The sequence below is a fragment of the Pelodiscus sinensis genome, unplaced genomic scaffold, assembly GCF_049634645.1.
Source record: "Pelodiscus sinensis isolate JC-2024 unplaced genomic scaffold, ASM4963464v1 ctg67, whole genome shotgun sequence".
Classification (NCBI taxonomy): Eukaryota; Metazoa; Chordata; order Testudines; family Trionychidae; genus Pelodiscus; species Pelodiscus sinensis.
Window position 1 is genome coordinate 618480 of NW_027465935.1, and position 22390 is coordinate 640869.

Genomic DNA, 22390 nt, shown 5'->3' on the forward strand with positions numbered 1-22390 from the left:
GGAGAGGGGGTGGGTGGGGAGCAGGCAGGAGGCAGTGGGGAGGAGAGGGGCGGGAGGGGATGTGGGCAGGAGGGGGGCAGGAGGAGAGGGAGCAGGAGGGGAGTGGGCAGGAGGCGGTGGGAGAAGAGGGGGCGGGAGGGGAGCGCGCAGGAGGTGGTGGGGAAGAAGAGGGGGGCGGGAGGGGAGCGGGCAGGAGGGGGTCGGGAGGAGAGGGAGCGGGCAGGAGGCAGTGCGGAGGAGAGGGGGTGGGAGGGGAGTAGGCAGGAGGCGGTGGGGAGAAGAGGGGGGGCGGGAGGGGAGCGGGCAGGAGCAGGCAGAGTTCCCGCCCGGTCTGCCTGGCCCGGTGCAGACCAGGTCCCCCGCCGGCCGCTCAGGGTTCTGCCTGGAAATTTGCATCGTCCGGATCCTAGAGGCGGCGTCTCCCCCAGCCACGGCCGAGAAGCCAACCATGGCGCGTCTCTCTCTTGCCACAGCCCTGGGCTGGCCACGCCGGACCTGCTTGGTGGCGGGACGCGCCGGCCAACGCTGGACTCGCTGGTTCCTTCCCTCGGTGGCGCGTCTCCGCGGCTGGGCCCGCGACGCCCCCAGCGGCTCCGTCGTTTCCCTGTTTCGGTCGGTTCCCATCTCGGCGGGACCCTTTGGGGGTTAAGGTTGCCAGGTGTCCGGTGTTCTACCGGGCAGTCCGGTATTGGCTCTCTTTGTCCGGTAAAAAAAATCAGACAATACCGGACATGTGCAATGTCCGATATTCTCTTGATTTTTCCGGCTGCGCGCCGGACGGAGGCCTGGCGTGGGCGGGGGGAGCGGTTAGGAGGCGGGGCCACGATCGGCGCTAGGAGCCTGTGATTGGGCAGAAACCACTCCCCTCGCTACCCTCCCCCCTCCCGCTTCTGACGCATCCAGGGCCGCGATCAAAATATTTTTGCTTGACCAAAATACCGCGTCGTGTATTTTGGGGGGGAGGGAGGATCATTTGACAACCCTATTGGGGGCTGCTTCTGGCGGCGCGAGAGGAACACGCGCCGCGATTCTCCCCCGCCCAGGGGATCCGCGCCCCCGTGCCGCTGGCTTTTCGTGGGCTGGTGCGGGAAGCGCCAGGCACATCTCCCCGGGGCGTTGTCGAGCTGTGCGGCGGTCGCTGTGGGGCTCAGCGCGCTTCTCTTCCAGCCGGGTGGGCGTGAGTGGCGGCGCCGTCGACATCCCCCCCTGGAATTCAGCAGCCCGGCCGGCCCGGGGCTTTTCCGATGGAATATTTTACAGGCGGGGGAGGGGACATCGGAAAGCCACGTCAAAGAGCCGGATTAACGTTTGATTCCGGCTCTGTTCCAGTGGGGGGCTAGCCGCAGCGGGGTCCCGGCACCCCTGCCATCCATCAGCAGGTCACCTCGACTTCCCAGAGCACAAGAACGGCCAGAATCGTCACATGATCCCTCCCCTGTCACCCACCCACCCACCCAAAGGCGAGGGACACCCTTCCTACCCATCCTGGCTAATAGCCAGGACCTAACCTTCAGGAATCGATCTAGCTCTTTTTTGAACCCTGGTCAAGTTCTCGCCTTGACCGCATCCTGTGGCGAGGAGTTCCACAAGTTGGCTGTGCACAGAGTGAGTTCTTTCCTATGGCAGCTTCCTTTGCCGGCGCTGTTCCTCCATGGGCTGCACCCTGCATTGCCTTCCCCAAATTGCCAGGGGGCCAGGAAGGATCAGGCTGGCAGTGGGTGTGGCTTGGCTTCAGGGGCGGAGTCTCGGGCAGAAGGGGCGGGGCTGGGAGTGCCTTCACCTACCTCCCATGACCACGCTCTCTCTGAGGGTGAGGCGAGCAGGAACCAATATCCCCTCTTATGTTTTTTCCCTGCTCGTGTGCAGAATAAATTTTATTCTGTGCACCAAGTGGGTGCAGATGTGCACCACCCGGGGTAACGCACGCTGCCAGCTGTGGTTGGCCGTGGGGGCGCTGCCAATCAGCGCTCGACGTACAGCCTTTCCCTGGGCTGCAGAGAGGCCAGGGAGGAGGATCGCTTCACCTACCCCTGGGATGCGCCTGCCTCTGGGGTGGGACGAGTGCAGAGTCCTGTAGGGTATCAGGGTGGTACTGACTCAGAGAGGGGACAGCGCCGCCTACTGGTCACCATTGCTGCTCCTGGCAGCACAGCGCCCCCTGGTGGTGCCCTGGGGCATGGGGACTGCGTGGAAATAGAGACAGCACCCCCTGGTGGTGCCCTGGGGCATGGGGACTGTGTGGAAATAGAGACAGCGCCCCCTGGTGGTGCCCTGGGGCATGGGGACTGCGTGGAAATAGAGACAGCGCCCCCTGGTGGTGCCCTGGGGCATAGGAACTGCGTGGAAATAGAGACAGCGCCCCCTGGTGGTGCCCTGGGGAATGGGGACTGCATGGAAATAGAGACAGCGCCCCCTAGTGGTGCCCTGGGGCATAGGAACTGCGTGGAAATAGAGACAGCGCCCCCTGGTGGTGCCCTGGGGCATGGGGACTGCATGGAAATAGAGACAGCGCCCCCTAGTGGTGCCCTGGGGCATGGGGACTGCATGGAAATAGAGACAGCGCCCCCTAGTGGTGCCCTGGGGCATAGGAACTGCGTGGAAATAGAGACAGCGCCCCCTGGTGGTGCCCTGGGGCATGGGGACTGCGTGGAAACAGAGACAGCGCCCCCTGGTGGTGCCCTGGGGCATGGGGACTGCGTGGAAATAGAGACAGCGCCCCCTAGTGGTGCCCTGGGGCATGGGGACTGTGTGGAAATAGAGATAGCGCCCCCTAGTGGTGCCCTGGGGCATGCGAACTGTGTGGAAACAGAGACAGCGCCCCCTAGTGGTCACCAGCTCTGCCCCCTGCAGCACAGCGCCCCCTGGGGCCGCCCTAGGTGGTGCATTCAAACGTGACTCGACACGGGGCCCTTGGCACGGCCCTAGTGCCTCGGGTCCCCCGTGTCTCCTGGAGGCTCCTGCCCCATGCTGGGCGGGGGGTATTCGTAGGGGGCATTTCTGGGTGATCCCTTCCGACTGTAACCTGTGCGCCTGACCCGCCGGACTCCTCCCCCATGGCTGGGGGGGGCGGCACCGTACCCTGGAGCGGGTGCGCCGTGTGAAAGCGATACCTCTGGTTTGCTGGGTGCGTTCCCATTGGAGTGGGGGCGGGGCTGAGGGTGGGGGGCGGAGTCAGGGAAGGTGGGGGCGCTGAGCACAGAGCTGGAGGGGGGTGGGAGGTGGTTAGGGTTCCAAATAGGGGGGAATTTAAGTCGAGTCCCCTAGATACAGCCAGTGTGGGGGTGGGGGGCCGAAAACGTCCCGTAAAGCCGACCTGTTCCGCCACCGTATTTTCGCTCACGTATTTTTGATCATTGTAGGGGGGGGTCGAACCCTTTTGGGGTTCGCCCTCGGAAAGCGCCCCCCCCTGTTTATTCGAGACGTGGAGCGGGTCCCCCCCTCCCCAATAATTTTCCATCTCTCTTGTTCAGCCAGGCCTGCTCCATGTAGCCCAGAGACCTGTGGGCCTGAAGGGGTTAACCCAGCCCAGCTGGCATAGGAGGCCCCGCCCCCAGGACCCTACTGGGCATGCTCCAGCCGGCAGAGGGCTATAAAAGCCCCTGGAGGTGCTCAGTCCGGGCTGGCGGCCGCAGGGCAAGGAGGTCCAGGGAGGTCGCACGGCCGAGAGGGGCTGCGGTAGGGGCTGGGGGTCCGACCGTGACGAGGGGGAGGCGCTGCTCCCCGGGTGAGGAGCCGCTCCCCGAGAACTCGGTGTGTGGGGGTGGGATTCCCCTCCGAGCTCGCCGTGGGCTGCTCCACTGCTAACTGGGCCCTGAGCTGGGGCCGGTGGAGAGGGTCCACTCCCCCCTCCAGATACCCCCATGTGGTCCAGCCTTGTCTACTCTCTATAGACTCATGGCCATTGGGCCGTACTACCCTGATCCAGAGGGGGTGCATGTGGCCTTGTGGCCTTGGGCCGTACCACCCTGATCCAGAGGGGTGTGTATATGAACTCGTGGCCTTTGGGCCATACTACCCTGATCCCAGAGGGGTGTGTATATGGACTCCATGATCATTGGGCCATGCTTCCCTGATCCCAGAGGGGTGGGTATATGGACTGGTGGCCATTGGGCCATACTACCCTGATCCCGGAGGGGTGTGTATATGGACTCATGGCTATTGGGCCGTACCACCCTGATCCCAGAGGGGTGTGTATATGAACTCGTGGCCTTTGGGCCATACTACCCTGATCCCAGAGGGGTGTGTATATGGACTCCATGATCATTGGGCCATGCTTCCCTGATTCCAGAGGGGTGGGTATATGGACTGGTGGCCATTGGGCCATACTACCCTGATCCCGGAGGGGTGTGTATATGGACTCATGGCCATTGGGCCGTACTACCCTGATCCCGGAGGGGTGTGTATATGGACTCGTGGCCATTGGGCCGTACTACTCTGACCCCGGAGGGGTGTGTATATGGACTTGTGGCCTTTGGGCCGTACTACTCTGATCCCGGAGGGGTGTGTATATGGACTCGTGGCCTTTGGGCCGTACCACCCTGATCCTGGAAGGGTGTGTATATGGACTCGTGGCCATTGGGCCGTACTACCCTGATCCCAGAGGGGTGGGTATATGGACTCGTGGCCATTGGGCCGTACTACTCTGATCCCGGAGGGGTGGGTATATGGACTCGTGGCCATTGGGCCGTACTACTCTGATCCCAGACTGGTGTGTATATGGACTCGTGGCCTTTGGGCCATACTACCCTGATCCCAGAGGGGTGTGTATAGGGACTCGTGGCCTTTGGGCCATACTACCCTGATCCAGAGGGGTGTGTATAGGGACTCGTGGCCTTTGGGCCATACTACTCTGATCCCGGAGGGGTGTGTATATGGACTCGTGGCCTTTGGGCCATACTACTCTGATCCCAGAGGGGGTGCATGTGGACTCTGTGGCTGTTGGGCTGTACTACTCTGATCCCAGAGGGGTGTTTATATGGACTCATGGCCGTTGGGTCGTACTACCCTGATCGTAGAGGGGGTGCATGTGGACTCCGTGGCTATTGGGCCATACTACCCTGATCCCAGAGGGGGTGTGTATTGACTCTGTGCCCACTAGGCCGTACTACCCTGGACTCTGCCTAGACTCTGTGGCTGTTGGGCCACTCCACTCCGCTTTCGGGGGGGGGGGCTGGGCAGGGCGTCCCTCGACACCTGCCCTCAAACATTCAAAGCAACGGGGCTACCTCCCCCTCCCATCTCCCTGCCCGGGTGTATGTGCAGCTTTTCCTTTTGTCGTTCTGCGGCCGCGGGAAAGGAGGCGGAGGCCTTGGCTGCTTCCTCCCTGCCGCCCCCTCTCCCCTGGACGGAGGCCGAGGCTCTGGAACAAAAGTCCCATCCATCAAAGCGTGAGCGCTCAGGAGAACGGGGAGGGAGACAGGCCGTGTGTGAGACACGCTCCCCGGGGAGAGGGCAGAGCCGGGGGCAGCCCAACAGGGGATCTAAGCCCTGCCTTCGTGCCCCTCATTGTGGCCTGTAGGCCTTCTCCAGAGCCTGAGGTGCAGCCGGGTGTACCCCCCCACACACACTTCCAGGGAGCCTTGTCCCAGCATCTCCGGGCTGTGCCGTCTACCCTGGCCCAGGGACGACCGGAATTCGCAGCCTGAGCCACCTCCTTTTTGAACCCTGTTGAAGTTCTAGCCTTTACCACATCCTGTGGCGAGGAGTTCCACAGGTTGACTGTGCTAAGTGAAGGAAAAAGACACCCTCGCCTGAAAGTGAGAACGGGCGTTCATGTGGCGCTGTTGAAACCGGCGCGGTGCGATATTTACAACTAAGTTGTGTGTCCCATGGGGGAGGAGCTGTGGGGGAAGGGGTGGAGGGAGGAAGCAGAGGGGCGTGTCTGGGAGATGGGGGAGTGAAGTGGGGTTGCTCTGTTTCCTGCTACCAGGAAGTGCTCGTCAGCTAAGCTGTGTCGGGAAGGGGGTGGATCGAGGGTGGGGCAGGGGCAAGAAGAGGGGAACTAGGGACCGACTTTGTGTTTTGTCGAAGGAGCAGCAGACGTGTCCTTCCGGACTGCTCTCCCACGAAATCTACAGCGGAATGGGAGTAAAACAGCGCAGGAGACTTACAATTCTCCCCTCTAAGGCGATCCAGTTGAATTCGCACGTTACTTTTTTAATCATCCATGTGGGAGCATGTCCTTTGGGAACATGGAGGACACACGAAGGGGCGTATTAATATCGGGCTTGGACATGCCTGGCAACGCCAGACATCCTTACATCCAGGTGACATTGTAAATACACAGGCAGCATCTCCCGCAAGCTAACTGGCTCCTCTGAGCAATTGGCTGAACACGAAGTAGGACTGAGTGGACTTGCGGACGGTTGTTGTGTTTCCGGGCGCAGTTCTGCAGCAAAGTGCTACCTTCGTGCGTTGCACTTGCACTATAAAGCGAAAGCACGTGTGTGCGGTGAATTGAAAAATGCTATTTCTTTGGCGTATCGTTTGGACTCCAGCTGTCACAGGAGCCCTTGGTGTTCTGAGTCGTAATTGAAACTGTCTGGAAATGGAGAAGAGCCGGGAATATAGTGACTAGAATACCAACTGCAATTGAACAGGGCAAGGAAAGCGGTGATTAATTTTTTTAATCACAAGTCGGCTAATGACATGCGTTAGTGGTGATTAAGAAAGACTAGGTCTGTGGCCACAGCGTGGTAGCTGCTCTGAGCCGCCAAGCCAAGAAAGACTTAAAGACGGGGTAGGCGGCTTTTCTCCGCGTGGCTGCAGAGAAAACCTTGAGAACATTTCTCGCGGGTAGTCTGAAGCAGCGGCTTTAAACCTTGCCGGTCGACTGTCCCCCTTCTAGGAATCTGATTTGTCGTGTACCCCAAGTTTCGTTTAAAAACGACTTGCTTACCAACTCAGAAAGAAAAAATACGGAACAGTCCCAGGTCTCTTACTGAAAATTGGCCGGCTTTCTCATGTTATAAAATAAATCAACGTGGACGCTAATATTGTACCGTCAGTCTGACAGACAGCCGCATAAACAAGTCCTTCTCCGTGTGAAATTTTCGTTTGCACTGACTTTGCTAGTGCTTTTCATGGAGCCTGTCGTAAAATTCGGCAAATAACAAGAGGTGAGTCGTGGAAAACTCTGTGTACCCCCCCCCCCCCCCCACGGAATAAATATACCCCGGCTGAGAACCACTGACCTCAAGGTTCACACATGAGAAGGCAAATCAACCCCCCCGCCCCCCCATTTTATTTTCAGCTTGTGATTTTGGTTTAAATCCATCTCCTCCTTTTTGGGGACATATTTCTGATTTTGGTTGGCCCCGAATCGGCTGCCTGCTGAGGGATTTGAGACGCTCTCCGTTTCTCCGGTGCTGACCCAGTTTTGAAACCAGCGATGTGGCTTTCCAAAACATGTCACAGAAAGCGTCCTTTTTCAAAGTCTGCCTCTTCCGACTACAACGGTATCTTGTCGGAGCCGAGCTGGCCGGAGGTTGGAACGAAAGAGGAAAATAGAGACCATTACATTCCAATCACACACGCACACAACCTGCACAAAATCCAAATTGGCAATCTCTCGGAGAAGGAAGTCTTAGCCGTCCCACTCCCAGGCGGTCGGTAGCCAGTCTAGAATTTCGGAGGAGCCGGGGGGATCTTTGTTAAGCATAGGATACCAGAGCCACCCACGCCAATGGGGAGCAGGTTTAAAACGAATAAAAGAAAGTTCTTCTTCACACAGTGTGTAGTCAACCTGTGGAACTCCTTGCCGGAGGAGGCGGTGAAGGCTAGGACTATAATAGAGTTTAAAGAGAAGCTAGATAATTTCATGGAGGTTAGGTCCATAAAAGACTGTTAGGCAGGGGATAAAATGGTGTCCTTGGCCTCTGTTTGTCAGAGGCTGGAGAGGGATGGCAGGAGACAAATCGCTTGATCACTGTCTTCGGTCTACCCTCTCTGGGGCACCTGGTGCTGGCCACTGTCGGCAGACAGGATACTGGGCTAGATGGACCTTTGGTCTGACCCAGTACCGCCGTTCTTATGTTCTTAATCAGCAAGCACGTGTGCAGAGATCAGGTGAGCAGATGACGAACCACGTCAGACACTACACACAGGCGAGAAACACACCTGGGTTTTCTTGCTTGTTCCGGGGAGTGACAGATTGCTACAGTGCCCCCCGCCTATGGAAAAGGGTGAACGCAGCTTGGGACTCGCAAGTGTAGAATTACTCACCTGCCTAACGGCCTTCCAACCAAAACCAGGTAAAAAACCGTTCGCGCCTACAAGTCCACCCAGTCCTACTGTGTGTTCAGCCAGTTGTTCCAACACTGCCCACTTCTCATTTGCAACCTAAGAACATAAGAACGGCCAGACTGGGTCAGACCAACGGTCCATCTAGCCCAGTGTCCTGTCTGCCCACAGTGGCCAATACCGGGTGCCCCAGAGGGAAAGAGCAGAACAGGGACTCATTACGTGATCCCTCCCTGTCATTCATTGCCAGACAAACAGAGGCTAGAGACACCATTCCTATCCAGCCTGGCTACTAGCCATTGATGGACCTAACCTCTATGAATCTAGCTCTTTTTTGAATCCTGTTAAAGTTCTAGCCTTCCCAACTTCCTCTGGCGAGGAGTTCCACAGGTTGGCAGTGCGCTGCATGAAGAAAAACTTCCTTTGGTTTGTTTGAAACCTGCTGCCTCTTCATTTCGTTGGGTGACCGCTTGGTCTTACATTGTGGGAATAAGCAAACAACGTTTCCTTGTTTGCTTTTTCCATACCAGTCATGATTTTATGGACTTCGGTCCTCTCTCCGCCTTAGTCTCCTCTTTTCTAAGCTGAAAAAATCCAAGTCTCTTTAATCTCTCCTCATAGGGGACCCGTTCCAAACGCCGCATCATTTTGCTTGCCCTTTTCTGAACCTTTTCCAATGCCGAGAGATGTTTTTAGAGTGGGAACGTTGAAAATGCTACCTCTCGTTGACCGCACGGGGACCACTTTCATATTGCTTGTCTCCCCATGGAAAATCTCCCACACACACTCCACATGCTTTGGGGGAGTTTGCCGACATGTATGCTAGTCATTTGCGCAAGAGGGCCAGTGTAAACAGCACAGTAATGTTTTCCGCAAAAAAGCCCCGATGGCGAAAATGGCGATCGGGGCTTTTTTGCGGAAAACTACATCTAGATTGGCCACGGACGCTTTTCTGTAAAAAGTGCTTTTGTGGAAAAGCGTCCTGCCAATCTAGACGCGATTTTTCCGAAAATGCTTTAACGGAAAACTTTTCCGTTAAAAGCCTTTTCGGAAAATCATGCCAGTGTAGACGTAGCCAAAAAGTTCCTAACCGTCAGGAGGGTCAAACACTGGAATAAATTGCCCAGGGAGGTTGTGGAATCCCCATCTGTGGAGATATTTAAGAATTGGTTACATAAATGTCTATCAGGGATGGCCTAGACAGTATTTGGTCCTGCCATGAGGGCGGGGGACTGGATTCGATGACTCTCGAGGTCCCTTCCAGTCCTAGTAGTCTCTGATTCTATGATTCTTAATATATTTTTACACTTCAGTTGCCAGCGTGGATGCTCCTTTCTATTCTCCTCGCTACGATTTCACTCCCGCTTTTGAAACGATGCCTTTTTCATCTCGCTCCGCTTCTTTGACTTGGCACGTTTTTGGCTCTCTTCCGATGTTCTTTGTTTTATTTTTAACGGGGGCGGGGGGTACACATTTAAATTGGGCCTCCCTTATGGTGTCTTGGAAAAGTTTCCAGGCAGCTTGCAGAGATTTTACTTTTGTCACTGCACCTTTTCATTGCGGTTTAACTAACTTCCTCATGTGTGTGTCGCTCCCCTTTCTGACACGAAAGGCCACCGTGTTGGGCTGCTGCGGTGTTTTTCCCACCAAGGGATGTTCCATTTAATTACCTTATGCTCACTATTTCGAAGCGGGCCAGCTACAATCAACGCTTGGACTTGATCCTGCGCTCCACTTAGGACTAAATCGAGAATTGTCTCTCCCGTTCCGGGGTCCAGCACCAGCTGTTCCAAGAAGCAGTCATTGAAGGTGTCAAGACATTTTCTTGCATGTAGAATAGTGATAGAGATGCAGCCGTGTTAGTCTGGTCGAGCTGAAACAAAAAACAGGGCTATGCAGCACTTTAAAGACGAACAAGATGGTTTATTAGGTGATGAGCTTTCGTGAGCCAGACCCACTTCCTCAGATCAATTTGTGGAAGAAAATTGGCACGACCGTATATACCAAAGTGATATATACGTGTTCACTTTTTTTCGATTGTATCACTTTGGTATATATGGCTGCGCCAATTTTCTTCCACAAATTGATCTGAGGAAATGGGTCCAGCCCATGAAAGCGCATCACCTAATAAGACATCTTGTTAGTCTTTAACGAGCAGCATAGGCTTGTCTTTGTTTCGCCTTTGTTAAGGACGTGGCCGCAAGAGCCATACAAGCTACAGAGGAGCTAATTAGATGCTGGGGTCCCTCGTAATGTGGTGAGCACACTCAGAACGTCTGCCCGAATGGCGCTTCCCTGTCCGTTTCTGCTTTCCTGGCCTTCTCGTTTCTCTGTTCGCACCACCCCCATGGACACCTTTTCACATTATAACTGGACTCACACACGGCGCTGATCATCTGCGCTGCCCGGATCCTCCTCGCCTACCTCGTGTGCAGGAGGGCGAGGTCGTATCCGGCGCAACAAAAGCCAGAGGTGTGTGCATGCTGTGCAAACTTCATTGTGTGTCCTCTATGATATGATAGGCTAGAGGTCTATAAAACCATGACTAGTATGGAAAAAGTGAATAAGGAAAAGTTTTGTACTTATTCCCACAATCTAATGAGGGGTCACCAAATGAAGTCAATAGGCAGCAGGTTTAAAACAAACAAAAGGAAGCTTTTCGTCACGCAGCGCACAGCCAACCTGTGGAACTCCTCGCCAGAGGCTGTGGTGAAGACTAGGACTTTAAAAAAGGAAAGGTTTCGTCGCTCACTGCACAGCCAACCTGTGGAACTCCTCGCCAGCGGATGTGATGAAGACTAGGACTTTAAAAAAGGAAAGGTTTCGTCGCTCAGTGCACAGCCAACCTGTGGAACTCCTCGCCAGAGGCTGTGGTGAAGACTAGGACTTTAAAAAAGGAAAGGTTTCGTCGCTCAGTGCACAGCCAACCTGTGGAACTCCTCACCAGAGGATGTGGTGAAGACTAGGACTTTAAAAAAGGAAAGGTTTCTTCGCTCAGTGCACAGTTAACCAGTGGAACTCCTTGCCACAGGATGTGGTGAAGGCTAGAATTTGAACAGGGTTCAAAAAGGAGCTGGATAGATTCATGGAGGTGAAGTCCATCAAGGATGGGTAGGAACGGTGCCCCTAGCCTCTGTTTGTCTGGAAGTGGGTGACAGGGGAGGGATCACGTGCAGATTCCCTGTTGTGTTCCCTCCCTCTGGGGCACCTGGCAGTGGTCACCGTCAGCAGACGGGACACTGGGCTGAATGGACCTTTGGTCTGCCCCAATCTGGCCGTTTTTATGTTCTATAAATTTCCCCAAATGTGGGAAACTCGCCTGCATAATTTGTGGTAGTGGGGGACTGTGTTTGCGCTTTCTGCTGGTGCTCGCTGTTGAAGAGAGACAGGAAAACAGAGGAGAAATGGTGCTGCTGCTGCTGCTGTTTTTCTGGTCACTGCCTGCTTTGCTGCCGTCACCATCCTCCTGTGTGCAGCAAGCGGCGATAGCACTCGGCCCCTTCTCGTGTGTTTTTGGAAACAGCCCCGGTGATCCGCAGTGAAACACCCCCGGTGATTCCCAGTTAAATACCCCCAGTCATCAGCAGTGAAACACCCCCGGTGATCCGCAGTGAAACACCCCCGGTGATCCCCAGTGAAACACCCCCGGTGATTCCCAGTTAAATACCCCGAGTCATCAGCAGTGAAACACCCCCGGTGAGCCGCAGTGAAACATCTCCGTGATCCGCAGTGAAACACCCCCGTGATTCCGTTAAATACCCCCAGTCATCAGCAGTGAAACACCCACGTGATCCCCAGTGAAACACCCCCGTGATTCCCAGTTAAATACCCCCAGTCATCAGCAGTGAAACACCCACGTGATCCCCAGTGAAACATCCCCGTGATCCCCAGTGAAACACCCACGTGATCCCCAGTGAAACACCCCCTTGATTCCCTGTTAAATACCCCCAGTCATCAGCAGTGAAACATCCCCATGATCCCCAGTGAAACATCCCCGTGATCCTCAGTGAAACACTCCCGTGATTCCCTGTTAAATACCCCCAGTCATCAGCAGTGAAACACCCCGTGATCCGCAGTGAAACATCCCCGTGGTCCACAGTGAAACATCCCCATGATCCGCAGTTAATCACACCCCCGCTGATCCACAGTGAAACCCCCCAGTGATCCACAGTGAAACACCCTCGATGATCCGCAGTGAAACACCCTCGATGATCCGCAGTGAAACACCCCTGGTGATCTGCAGTGAAACACCCCCGGTGATCCCCAGTGAAACACCCCCGGTCATCTCCAGTGAAACACCCTCGATGATCCGCAGGGAAACACCCCCAATGATCCGCAGTGAAACACCCCCGGTGATCCCCAGTGAAACACCCCCGGTCATCTCCAGTGAAACACCCCTGGTGATCTGCAGTGAAACACCCCCGGTGATCCCCAGTGAAACACCCCCGGTGTCATCTGACAGTTCTGTAGCTATTTTGCCTCTTCCTGGACTTGTGTGCGGATTCAATCCCTCCGGGTGCAGCTGTTCTCCGACTGTCAGAAGTACTGCCAGACGGCCACAGGACATACCCAAGCGGTTTGGAAAAGCGTGAAAACCAACAACTATTCTAGCAGCACCTTACAGACGAACAAAACATGGAGACGGTACCAAGAGCTCTCGTGGTCACAGCCCTCTTCTTCGGATGGCTGGGGTATTAAAAGTCTGGATCCAAGAATAAATAAGTGAAGGGGGAGAGAAGAGAGAGGGGAAAAGTGTAGCGAGAGTGTTCAAGTTACAAGAGGCTGATACGAATAATTTCCACCTCTCTAAGGCCCCAATGTTAGGTGGGTTGGTTCGGTCAGTGTTTCACAACCGTTTTTTATAAAGTACCCCTTTTAAAAAACATTGTAAGTACCCCCAGTCCCTACAGTTTTCAGACACACACAATTTTTTTCTACCATTGCAACACGTTTGTTTCAACCACTGCATAGTCGCCGGGCAGGCGATGACATTTTGGGGTGTAAAAAGTACAACCGGAATAAAACAGTCAGACTTAAAACACCAATTCAGTTTTCTCCGAATTTCGGTTGCAGCCACACGACTCCCAGGTCCTGCGTGGGAAAATTCCGTACCATGGAGCACTGCCGTCCGGAACACCGTGCTATACGGGACAGACGCTGATTTTCCAAACTTCCCCGATTTGAATTCTCTGCCCCCCACCCTTGTGATCAGCGTGGGTCTGGCTGCTCCAAAGCAACAGCCCGCCCCTTGCCAACTTTCACCCTTCCCCTCGCAAATACAGTGCGACACGCAACAGGCGGCTGTGACCAATGGAGATTGATTCTGTCAAACAGCCGGCCGTCACCCCGCACCTGCACAGTCCTGCGCTCCAGGTTTCCCAGGGAAAGCTCTGTGAGCCATGGCGTTAAGGGGCATGCCGGCTCTCCCTGATTCACCCACGTCCCCCGCTTGAATCGCCTGGGGGGGGAGGGGAAGGGCCCGCTTGCAGCTTTCTGGATAGGCCGGTGTTCCTGAAGATACCTGAATCCCATGCCACTCCGGACCTCTCTGCTTTAATGTCAGTGAAACACCCTCAGTGATCCGCAGTGAAACACCCCTTGTGATCCACCGTGAAATACCCTCAGTAATCCGCAGTGAAACACCCCCTGTTATCCGCAGTGAAACACCCCTGGTGAGCCACAGTGAAACACCCCCGGTGATTCACAGTGAAATACCCTTGGTGAGCCACAGTTAAACACTCCCTGTTATCCGCAGTGAAACACTCCCCGTGATCCACAATGAAACACCCCTTGTGATTCACAGTGAAACACGCCTGGTGAGCCACAGTGAAATACCGTTGGTGAGCCACAGTGAAACACCACCTGTGATCTGCAGTGAAACACCCCCTCTGATTCACAGTGAAACACCCCCCGTGATCCACAATGAAACACCCCTAGTGATCCACAGTGAAACACGCCCGGTGAGCCACAGTGAAATACCCTTGGTGAGCCACAGTGAAACATCCCCGGTGATCCGCAGTGAAATACCCTTGGTGAGCCACAGTTAAACACTCCCTGTTATCCACAGTGAAACACCCCCTGTGATCCGCAATGAAACACCCCCCGTGATTCACAGTGAAACACGCCCGGTGAGCCACAGTGAAATACCCTTGGTGAGCCACAGTGAAACACCCCCGGTGATCCGCAGTGAAACACTCCTCGTGATCCGCAATGAAACACCCCTGGTGATCAACAGTGAAACACACCCGGTGATCCGCAGTGAAATACCCTTGGTGAGCCACAGTTAAACACTCCGTTATCCGCAATGAAACACCCCTGGTGATCCACAGTGAAACACGCCCAGTGAGCCACAGTGAAATACCCTTGGTGAGCCACAGTTAAACACCCCCTGTGATCCGCAGTGAAACACCCCTAGTGATTCCCAGTGTAACATCCCCGGTGATGCCCAGTGAAACACCCCCACTGAGCCGCAGTGAAACACCCCTAGTGATTCCCAGTGTAACATCCCTGGTGATCCCCAGTGTAACACCCCCGGCGTCATCTGACAGTTGTGTAGCTACGGCACCTGTTCCCAGACACGCACACGGATTCAATCCCAGCGGGTGCAGCTGTTCTCCGCCTGTCAGACGTAATCCGCTCGTGCTCCTCTCCCTGTCAGACAGCACATCAGGCAACTGTGAGGCCTGTTGCGGTGGGAAAGTCACAATTAACCGAGCTGCCAGGCACGATGTGTTAATGGCAGGGAGCCGGCCGGGATCCGTCCTTTCCCACAGAGACGGGGGGGGGGGAGGGGAACCGGGGCAGGTGAAAAAGGCCACACACTGGGAATGCTGGGACGGAGAGCGATGCATCATGGGAGCCAGCTCCAGAGGATCGAGCGGGAACACGCCATGTTGATTTTCCCACGGCGCTTTTTGAGCCTCGGGAAAACTTTTGCCGGCCAAACTCCGGGGGGCGGAGGAGGCCTTCCGTGCCCAGCAGCCAGATGCAAAGGTTGGGTTAGCCTGTCACATATTTCCCTGTCTTTAACAGGGGCGCAAAGAGGGCCCAGGGAATTCTAGCCTGCCAGCCTGACTTGGAACCCGGGACAAATACCGGCACGGCTTAAAACGGATCGTTGCAGGGGTCAAAGAGGAGTCAGCCTGGATTTGGCAAGAACAACCGTCCCAAAGCAACCCCGTTTCCTTCGTTGACAGGGCAACTGGGCTGGGGGGAAGCGGTAAAGGGGATCGCCCAGTGGTTCCCAACCTGAGGTCCGCGTGGTCCGCGACGGTACTGCAGGGGGTCCGGGGGGGGGGGGGGGGGTTAAAAATAAGGATCGGGCCCACCGCAGCAGACCTGATCCTTTCTTTTCTCTCTCTCTCTCTCTCTCTCTCTTTAATCTTGTTTCCTTCTCTTATTTCCTTTTTCTCTTTTTCTTCAGTTTTCTCTTTTTCTCTCTTTTCTGTTTCTTTCTCTCTTTTTTCTCTCTTTTTTATTTCTTTCTCTTTTTCTTGTTTCCTCTTCTTTTTTCTTTTCTCTCTCTCTCTCTCTCTCGCTCTTTGTATTTCTCTTTCTCTTTTTTCTTTCTATTTCTTGTTTTTCTTCCATTCTCTCTCTCTTCTCTCTTGCTTCCCTCGCTCTTTTTTCTCTTTTTCTCTCTCTTTTTCTTTTTTCTCTTTTCACTTTTCACTCTTTTTTCTCTTCTTTTTTCTCTCCTTGTTTTCTTTTTTCTTTCTCTCTTTTTCCTCTTTTCTTTCTCTTCTTTTTTTCTCTTTTTCTCTTTTCTCACTTTCTTTTTTCTCTTTCTTAGCTCTCTTTTTTCTCTCCCTTCTTTTTTCTCTTTTCTCTTTTCAGTCTTTTTTCTTTCTTTTTTCTCTCTTTTCTTGTTTTCTTTTTTCTCTCTTTTTTCTCTTTCTTTTCTCTTTTTTTCCCTCTCTTTTCTTGTTTTCTTTTTTCTTTCTCTCTTCTCTTTTCTCTCTCTTTCTTTTCTTTTTTCTCTCTTCCTTTTTTCTCCTTTTCTCTCTTTTTCTTTTTCTTTCTCTTTTCCCCCTCTTTTTTCTTTCTCTTTTCATTTTCTCTTTCTCTTTTTCTTCTGTTTTCTCTTTTTTTCTCCTTCTTTTCTCATTTCCCTCTCTCTTTTTGCTCTTTTCCCTCTTTTCTCTCTCTCTTTTCTTTTTCTCTTTTTTCTTTCTCTTTCTCTCTTTTTCCCTCTTTTTTCTTTCTCTTTTCATTTTCTCTTTCTCTTTTTCTTCTGTTTTCTCTTTTTCTTGTTTCCCCCTGTCTTTTTTCTCTTTCTTTCTTTTCTCTCTCTCTTTTTCTCTTCTTTTTCTCTTTCCCCCTCTTTTTTCTTTCTCTTTTTTTGTTTTCTCTTTCTCTTTTTCTTCTGTTTTCTCTTTTTCTTCTTTCCCCCTGTCTTTTTTCTCTTTTTCATCTCTTTTCTCTTTCTTTTCTCTCTCTCTTTTTCTCTCTCTTCTTTTTCTCTTCCCCCCTCTTTTTTCTTTCTCTTTTTTTTGTTTTCTCTTTCTCTTTTTTCTTCTGTTTTCTCTCTTTTCTTCTTTCCCTCTCTTTTTTTCCTCTCTCTTTCTTTTTCTTTTCTTTTTCTCCCTCAGGGAACGGCGGGGCGGGCATGAAATGTTAATGGATTGAAAAGGGGTCCATATGTTTGAAAAGGTTGGGAACCATTGTGCTACACCACGATTTCCGTAATGCTTCCGACGCCGTCCCACACGATCAAACCAAGACAATGTTTTCTAGAGGGAATTACTAACAGGGGAGAGCACAACTTGCTGGAAGATCTTACGCAGAGTAGATCTCGATGGCTCATTGTCAAACAGGGCGAGCATCTCTCACGGGGGTCTGAGTCCCTCCTGGATCCAGTACGACATAAGTAAACACGGGAGGGAATTGGTCTGCCCTGTTTTGGCCGTAGGGAGGCCTCCGCTGGGGTACTGAGCTCAGATCTGGGCCCTCTGCATTAGGGGAGCGAGCCCAGAAGAGAGCAGGAACAACGAGACACCGTTCCAAAAACTTGACCTAGGAAGAAAGGTTTAAAAACGGGGCATGTTAACCAAAGTGGGACCTGAAAGCCTTTGCATGCTAAGAGGGGTTGTTAGAAAGAGGCCAGCAGTGACCAATGGAGGTAGGACCAGAAGGGATGAGCTTCACGGTCAACCTGTGGAACTCCTCGCCACAGGATGAGGTGAAGACTAGGACTTTCGCAGGGTTCAAAAAAGAGCTGGATCGATTCACGGAGGCGAGGTCCCTTAGTGGATGGGTAGGAATGGGAGGTCCCTCGTCTTGGTTTGTCTGGATATGGGTGACGGGGGAGGGATCACATGAGGGTTCCCTGTTGTGTTCCCTCCCTCTGGGGCACCTACGTAAGAACACCAGAACGGCCAGAGTGCATCAGATCAAAGGTCCATCCAGCCCAGTATCCTGTCTTCCAAAAGTGGCCAGTACCAGGTGCCCCAGAGGGAGTGAACCGAACAGGGAATGATCAAACCATCTCTCTCCTGCATCCATCTCCACCCTCTGACACACAGAAACTAGGGACACCCTTCCTTACCCATCCTGGCTAACAGCCTTTGATGGACTTAACCTCCATGAATGTATCTAGCTCTCTTTCAAACCCTGTTCGAGTCCTAGCCTTCCCAACTTCCTCCGGCGAGGAGTTCCACAGGTTGACAGTGCAGGAGAACTTCCTTTGATTTGTTTTCAACCGGCTGCCCATTAAGGCAGGATTCTGGGCTAATTCTGACCCTTTTTATGTTCATGAGCAGCTGCGAAGATGTAGGTCAGAAAATCTTTCTAGGAGAGCAGGTAAAGAGGTTTCCAAGGCAGGTTCTGGAATCCCGTTTTAAGTACAGGCCGGGCAAATGCCGGGAATAGCTGGTCTGGGTTGATTCCCTCCTCACCCCAGGGAGATGCCGTTGTGAACTTCCTCCCAGCAGTGGCCTGCCAACCCCCCCGCCTCACCGCCTCCATAGCAGAGCACCGGAGACGTCGCCTCTCCCAGTAAGCTGACAGCAGGGTGATTAATCAGTGCCAAGGGGAGAAATAAGTTACCAAATGTAATCAGGACTCCGGAGAAAGCGAGGAATAATTGAAGAGCCGGGCTGGCTTTAATCAGCCGCTCCGTTTTGCGGCTGGGGGCGCGTATCCCCCCGGGCTGAGGACTGATTTAAACCCCAATGTGGCTTGGCCTCGTGGGCTGCCCCCCAAACTCAGGGAGCCGGCCTGCCAGCCGGGGTGGCTTGATTTGGGAGGCCTGGCCTTGCCGGGTGGCAGCGGAGCTAGGATGTAGGAGCTGGAAGGGGGAGTTAGGGACCGATCCTGCCCATTTCTCAGCACTGCAGAGGGATGGGGGGCTGGCCTACAGCGTCCCACACCCAGACCCTGGTTGGGGGGCTGGAGGGACAGTCGGATCTGGGACTGCTGGGGCTGGGATCCCCTGTGGGCTGGGGCAGAGGGGTCCAGGCTGGAAGGGGGAGATAGGGACCGATCCTGCTGATTCCTCAGCATTACAGAGGGACGGGGGGCTGGCCTACAGCGTCCCACACCCAGACCCTGGTTGGGGGGCTGGGGGGACAGTCGGATCCGGGACTGCTGGGGGGCTGGGATCCCCTGGGGGCTGGGACAGGGGGGTCCAGGCTGGAAAGGGGAGTTAGGGACCGATCCTGCCGATTCCTCAGCACTACAGAGGGATGGGGGGCTGGCCTACAGCGTCCCACACCCAGACCCTGGTTGGGGGGCTGGGGGGACAGTCGGATCCGGGACTGCTGGGGGGCTGGGATCCCCTGGGGGCTGGGACAGGGGGGTCCAGGCTGGAAGGGGGAGATAGGGACCGATCCTGCCGATTCCTCAGCATTACAGAGGGACGGGGGGCTGGCCTACAGCGTCCCACACCCAGACCCTGGTTGGGGGGCTGGGGGGACAGTCGGATCCGGGACTGCTGGGGGGCTGGGATCCCCTGGGGGCTGGGACAGAGGGGTCCAGGCTGGAAGGGGGAGTTAGGGACCGATCCTGCTGATTCCTCAGCACTACAGAGGGATGGGGGGCTGGCCTACAGCGTCCCACACCCAGACCCTGGTTGGGGGGCTGGAGGGACAGTCGGATCCGGGACTGCTGGGGGGCTGGGGTGGGGGGGACCCAGGCTAGAAGGTGGTCCAATGGCCACTCCTCAGGTCTATGGGGGGGGCTCAGAAGGATCCAGCCCAGGGGGGGGAGGGGCAGTCATGCCTAGTGGTTGGTGCCGGAGCAGCCGCCGCACGTGGCGGGCGCGCGCTCCCTGGCGGCGGGCGCGCGCCGCGCGGGCACAGGCGGCTCCGGCGAGCAAGTCCGCGCTCAACTCCGGCCGGGACGGTTGGCGCGGGGAGCGAGCGGGCGGGCGGGCCATGGCAGGCCCGCGGGCCGGGGCGAGGCGGGCTCCGGGCCCCGCCCAGCCGGGTCCCGCCGGCGGCATGGGGAGCGGGCGCTGAGCGGGACCAGGCGCAGCGCCCCCCGGCCGGGCGTGCGGGGCACCATGCCGTTCCACCCGGTCACCGCGGCGCTCATGTACCGCGGCATCTACACGGTGCCCAGCGTCCTCGCCGAGCAGCGCCCGGTGCAGATCCCCGAGGACGAGTTGGAGGGTGAGGGGCTGCGGGGCGCGCTGGAACCGGCGGTGCGGGGGGCTGCGGGGCGCGCTGGGGGGCTGGAACCGGCGGTGCGGGGCGCGCAGGGGGGCTGGAACCGGCGGTGCGGGGCGCGCAGGGGGGCTGGAACCGGCGGTGCGGGGCGCGCAGGGGGCTGGAACCGGCGGTGCGGGGGGCTGCGGGCGCGGAGGCTGCGGGGCGCGCTGGGGGGCTGGAACCGGCGGTGCGGGGGGCTGCGGGCGCGGAGGCTGCGGGGCCAGCTGGGGGGCTGGAACCGGCGGTGCGGGGGGCTCCGGGCGCGGGGAATGCTTGGCCCTCAGGGGGCTGCGGGGGGCGCCGGATGCGCAGGTCTGGGAGCCGGGCGCGGGGAATGCGGGGGGCGCTGCGGGGAAATGCGGGGGACGCAGCATCTCGGGGCAGCTGGGCAAGCGGGTGCCGGGTTCGCGGCTGCGGGGTGGATAGGACGTGCCGGGGCGGGACCCCATGGGGGGGGGGCAGCTCCTCCCCGCAACGCGGCCCGGGACTCGCCCCCGCGCACCCGCTGCGGGACGGGAACCCTGCAACCCCGGGCGCCGGCAGCCAAACAGCGCCATTGGCATTCCGTGCGCGTCGGCCGGCGCCGTGCGCCCCCGCCCGCAGCCCCCGCGCGTCCCGGCCGCGGGGCAGTGCGGGGCGATCGGGCAACAGAGCCGCGAGCCTCGGCCACGCAGGCACCGGGACAGGGCGTTGGCGAGGGTCCCTGTCTTGGTGCGCCGTGGGTCACACGCATGGGGCGCCGGCGAGGGTCCCTGTCCTGCTGCGCCGTGGGTCACACGCATGGGGCGCCGGCGAGGGTCCCTGTCCTGCTGCGCCGTGGGTCACACGCATGGGGCGCCGGCGAGGGTCCCTGTCCTGGTGCGGTGTGGGTCACACGCATGGGGTGCTGGCAAGGGTCCCTGTCCTGCTGCGACGTGGGTCACACGCATGGGGTGCTGGCAAGGGTCTCTGTCCTGGTGCGGTGTGGGTCACACGCATGGGGCACCGGTGAGGGTCCCTGTCTTGGTGCGACGTGGGTCACACGCATGGGGCGCCGGCGAGGGTCCCTGTCTTGGTGCGCCGTGGGTCACACGCATGGGGTGCTGGCAAGGATCCCTGTCCTGGTGCGCCGTGGGTCACACGCATGGGGCGCTGGCGAGGGTCCCTGTCCTGCTGCGCCGTGGGTCACACGCATGGGGCGCTGGCGAGGGTCCCTGTCCTGGTGTGGTGTGGGTCACGCACGGGACACCAGTGAAGGTCCTTGTCCCGGTGCAGCGAGGGTCACGCTTATGGGGCTCCAGCGAGGGTCCCTTCTTGGTGCGTCGTGGGTCACACACATGGGGCACTGGCGAGGGTCTCTGTCCTGGGGCGGTGTGGGTCACACGCATGGGGCGCCGGCGAGGGTCACTGTCTTGGTGTGCCGTGGGTCACACGCATGGGGCGCCTGCGAGGGTCCCTGTCTTGGTGCACCGTGGGTCACGCGTTTGGAACGCCAGCGAGGGTCCCTTCTTGGTGCGCCGTGGGTCACACGCATGGGACTCCGGCGAGGGTCCCTTCTTGGTGCGCCGTGGGTCACACGCATGGGGCGCTGGCAAGGATCCCTGTCCTGGTGCGGTGTGGGTCACGCACGGGACACCAGTGAAGGTCCTTGTCCCGGTGCAGCGAGGGTCACACTTAGGGGTCACTGGCGAGGGTCCCTGTCCTGATGCCGCGTGGGTCACACTCACAGGCGGTAGTTGCTGTTTTAGGCCTAGCACAGTCCACCTACAACCATACCCCAGAGACGACTGACGCTTCCCTAGCGGGGATGGGCTGAAACCGCAGCGAGGGAGGTTTCAGTTGGACAGTCGGAAGAACTTTCTGCCTGGCCGGGTGGTGAAACACCCAGCGGGGTTGTGGCATCCGCATCTCTGGAGATATTTGGAGACAGGTTGGACGCACACCTGTCGGGGATGGTCTAGTGCCCGTGTTCTAGGAGTCTGATGGTGCCACAGTCGTGCGACATGGCCGAGAGTGAGGGTTAAAAACAATCCTGCCCGGGCATAAGCAGCTTGTTCTTTTCTGCCTGTGTCTCAGGTTGCTGGTGCTGGCCGCACGGAGTAGTTCCAACCGCCTGTTGCTTTCTCGCGGTGCGATTGGCCGACGGCTGTTTGGCTGTCGAGCTGCGGCTCCGTCCTGGTACAACCCGGGGGAAGTGGCCGGTGGTGTCAGCGCAGCGAGCTGACGGGCGGGTGTAGCGGCCGGCCGGGTGTAGCAGACAGGTGGGTGGTGTTGTAATCACAGGCCCGGAGTGACCGGTACTGTTCCCGCACAAGTCCTGCTGGCTTTTGCTTCCGTTTTTCTGTGTCCCAGGAGTAGGCAGGGTGGCTGGGACTGTCCTGGCGCGGTGTCATGTCAGCCGGACTCGGCTGTCCTACCCTGGAGTCGCAGGGGCTGTTTTCTGCGCACACACACACACACGCACACCCGTTGATTCCACCAGCCGTTCTCGGCTTCTCGTTTCCATGTGCCAAGCAGAT

At 56.6% G+C, this 22390-nt stretch overlaps 1 protein-coding gene across 2 annotated transcripts in view; it reads left to right on the top strand.

Moving 5' to 3' along the window:
- The first annotated feature begins 15071 nt into the window (after nt 1–15071).
- Nucleotides 15072–22390, top strand: part of CABP7 (calcium binding protein 7) — a 29406-nt gene continuing 22087 nt past the window's right edge. Inside the window, exon 1 of one of the 2 annotated variants that reach the window (XM_075916989.1) lies at nt 15072–15234. In XM_075916989.1, the coding sequence (XP_075773104.1) occupies nt 15087–15234 (148 nt within the window). In that variant the 5' untranslated portion in view covers nt 15072–15086. Of the gene's footprint in view, nt 15235–19540; nt 19854–22390 lie in introns of those variants that run through there. The other variant, XM_075916990.1, reaches the window with a different exon arrangement.